Source organism: Salvelinus namaycush, unplaced genomic scaffold, assembly GCF_016432855.1.
Source record: "Salvelinus namaycush isolate Seneca unplaced genomic scaffold, SaNama_1.0 Scaffold225, whole genome shotgun sequence".
Classification (NCBI taxonomy): domain Eukaryota; kingdom Metazoa; phylum Chordata; class Actinopteri; order Salmoniformes; family Salmonidae; genus Salvelinus; species Salvelinus namaycush.
Genome location: NW_024059064.1, coordinates 112,501 through 114,842, shown reverse-complemented (window position 1 = coordinate 114,842; position 2,342 = coordinate 112,501). Strand labels below are relative to the sequence as shown.

At 39.0% G+C, this 2,342-nt stretch overlaps 1 protein-coding gene across 1 annotated transcript in view; it reads right to left on the bottom strand.

Moving 5' to 3' along the window:
- Positions 1-461: 461 nt before the first annotated feature.
- LOC120038569 (transcription factor Sox-18A-like) overlaps positions 462-2,342 on the bottom strand; it is a 4,572-nt gene continuing 2,691 nt past the window's right edge. Inside the window, exon 2 of the mRNA XM_038984262.1 lies at positions 462-2,342. This exon is cut by the window's right edge and continues 1,015 nt beyond it. Within this exon, the coding sequence (XP_038840190.1) occupies positions 1,799-2,342 (544 nt within the window). The 3' untranslated portion in view covers positions 462-1,798.

Genomic DNA, 2,342 nt, shown 5'->3' with positions numbered 1-2,342 from the left:
AAGTGAAATATCACCACTAGCATGTCTAATATAGACTAGAATAACCTCTAAATATCACCACTAACATGTCTAATATAGACTAGAATAACCTACAAATAACACCACTAACATGTCTAATATAGACTAGAATAATCTACAAATAACACCACTAACATGTCTAATATAGAATAGAATAACCTCTAAATATCACCACTAACATGTCTAATACAGACTAGAATAACCTCTAAATATCACCACTAACATGTCTAATATAGACTAGAATAACCTCTAAATATCACCACTAACATGTCTAATATAGACTAGAATAACCTACAAATATCACCACTAACATGTCTAATATAGACTAGAATAACCTACAAATATCACCACTAACATGTCTAATATAGACTAGAATAACCTACAAATAACACCGGAACTAAAAATGTGAAATTTGAACTAACTGAACAACAGGAAATCAAAAATCCTTAGAAATAACTTTATTTTTAAAAAATATTTAAAACGCAATATATTCATTTACAAAAAAAGCCCTCTTCAATTAATGAAACAACAACCGAAGTATAACATTGGAAGAAAAAAAATGTCTATGTGTCAAAGCAATGTTGTAATTACACTGAAATACTGCATGAAATAAGGCTTTTATTTTGATTTAAGTGCAGATCAACTGTGTTGTTTGTTTATTTCCTGACTTTTTTTAAACCAAAAGTAGTTTTTACCGGCTCAACGTGGTCCTTTAAAGAGGCATTCTGGGGATGCAAACAACAAGAAAGAGGTCAAAGGCCATATATCATTCATGTAAATGTCCTAAAATGGATATCCTAATCCCAGATTCCCCTTTTTTTTATGTGTGGTGATGGAAATTAAAATATGAACAAATGTTTTGATGTAAATAGACAAAGTGTAAAGCCTTGTTGAAAACAAGCTCTTCGTCTCCTAACATTGCAGACCTCATAACTTCACATTGTATTGAAAACAACAATCCTAGTCTTTCATTTGTAAAATATATATTTCATTAGAAAGATTTGGAACAGGGTGGTCTTCCTATACATATATTTGTGACCCAGTGCAAATAAAACAGTTTTTCATAATTTTTCATAATTCATAATTCAATAAAAATCTACACAAATAAAACAAACAACATGAAATTAGGAATACTGTAAAAAAAAAAATGGCAATAACAAAAAAATGAACAGTTTTATCATTATAAATGTTCTGCCTGTCTGGACAGGAAGTAGAAGAGCTCAGTAGTCTGTAGTGTCTGTAGTGGTCTGTAGTGGTCTGTAGTGGTCTGTAGTGGCCTATAATGCATTGTAGTGGTCTGTAGTGGTCTGTAGTGGTCTGTAGTGGTCTGTAGTGGCCTATAATGCATTGTAGTGGTCTGTAGTGGTCTGTAGTGGTCTGTAGTGGTCTATAATGCATTGTAGTGGTCTGTAGTGGTCTGTAGTGTCTGTGGTGGTCTGTAGTGGTCTGTGGTGGTCTGTAGTGGTCTGTAGTGGTCTATAATGCATTGTAGTAATCCTACCATGAAAGTCCTTAAAGGTCAACTGCAGACCTGGGTCAAGTACATCAATCCAATGCTTTCAAAAATGTTTTTTTTTTTTTTTTTAAATACTTTTTTTTAGGTGTACTTGCCTTAATTTAGTGTTTGCACTTCTGTGGCCTATTCCATAGTGCAAACTACATCAAGTCCCACTCCAGTATGACAGTATGTTTAACATACTGTACTTGACCAAAAAGTCTTGTAGGCTGCCCTACTAGACTCGGGCACACAGCCAAAGACTACCAGCAGTCAGCAAGGTGTCTACCCAGTAATACAGGTACCGTAGTAGACAGCACTACTAGCATCAGCGAGAGCAGAGATGAGAGGACTACTCTGGCTCTCCTCATAGATCCTCCCTAGTGGTTTAGAGAGGGGTATGTTGGTATACCCCTCCAGAGCTTTCGACACGGGGACACTACCGTACCCCTCCGTGGATTTAGAGACGGGAACGAGGTTACTCCCATACCCCTCCATACGAGTCCGGTTAGCACTGAGGTACTGGTCAAACTCACGGCGGTCCACTTCTGTCCAGAACTCAACTGACGTCAGGCCTACGTGGTTGGACCCAGCCTGGTCTACGGAGTCCAGGGCCTGGGGTTTAGGGTTGGAGGTGGGGGCCAGTGAGGAAGAGGAGGACTCGGGTGGGGGAGAGAGCTGCCCCAGGTGGGAGGCCTGGGGGGTGTCTGGTCCAGCGTTATTGTACAGGTAACTGTAGTAACCAGAGGACACAGAGGAGACAGAGGAACTACTGATGGACTGGTGAGGGTTGACTGGCTCAGACAGGCTTATAGAGGAGCTCTGGGGG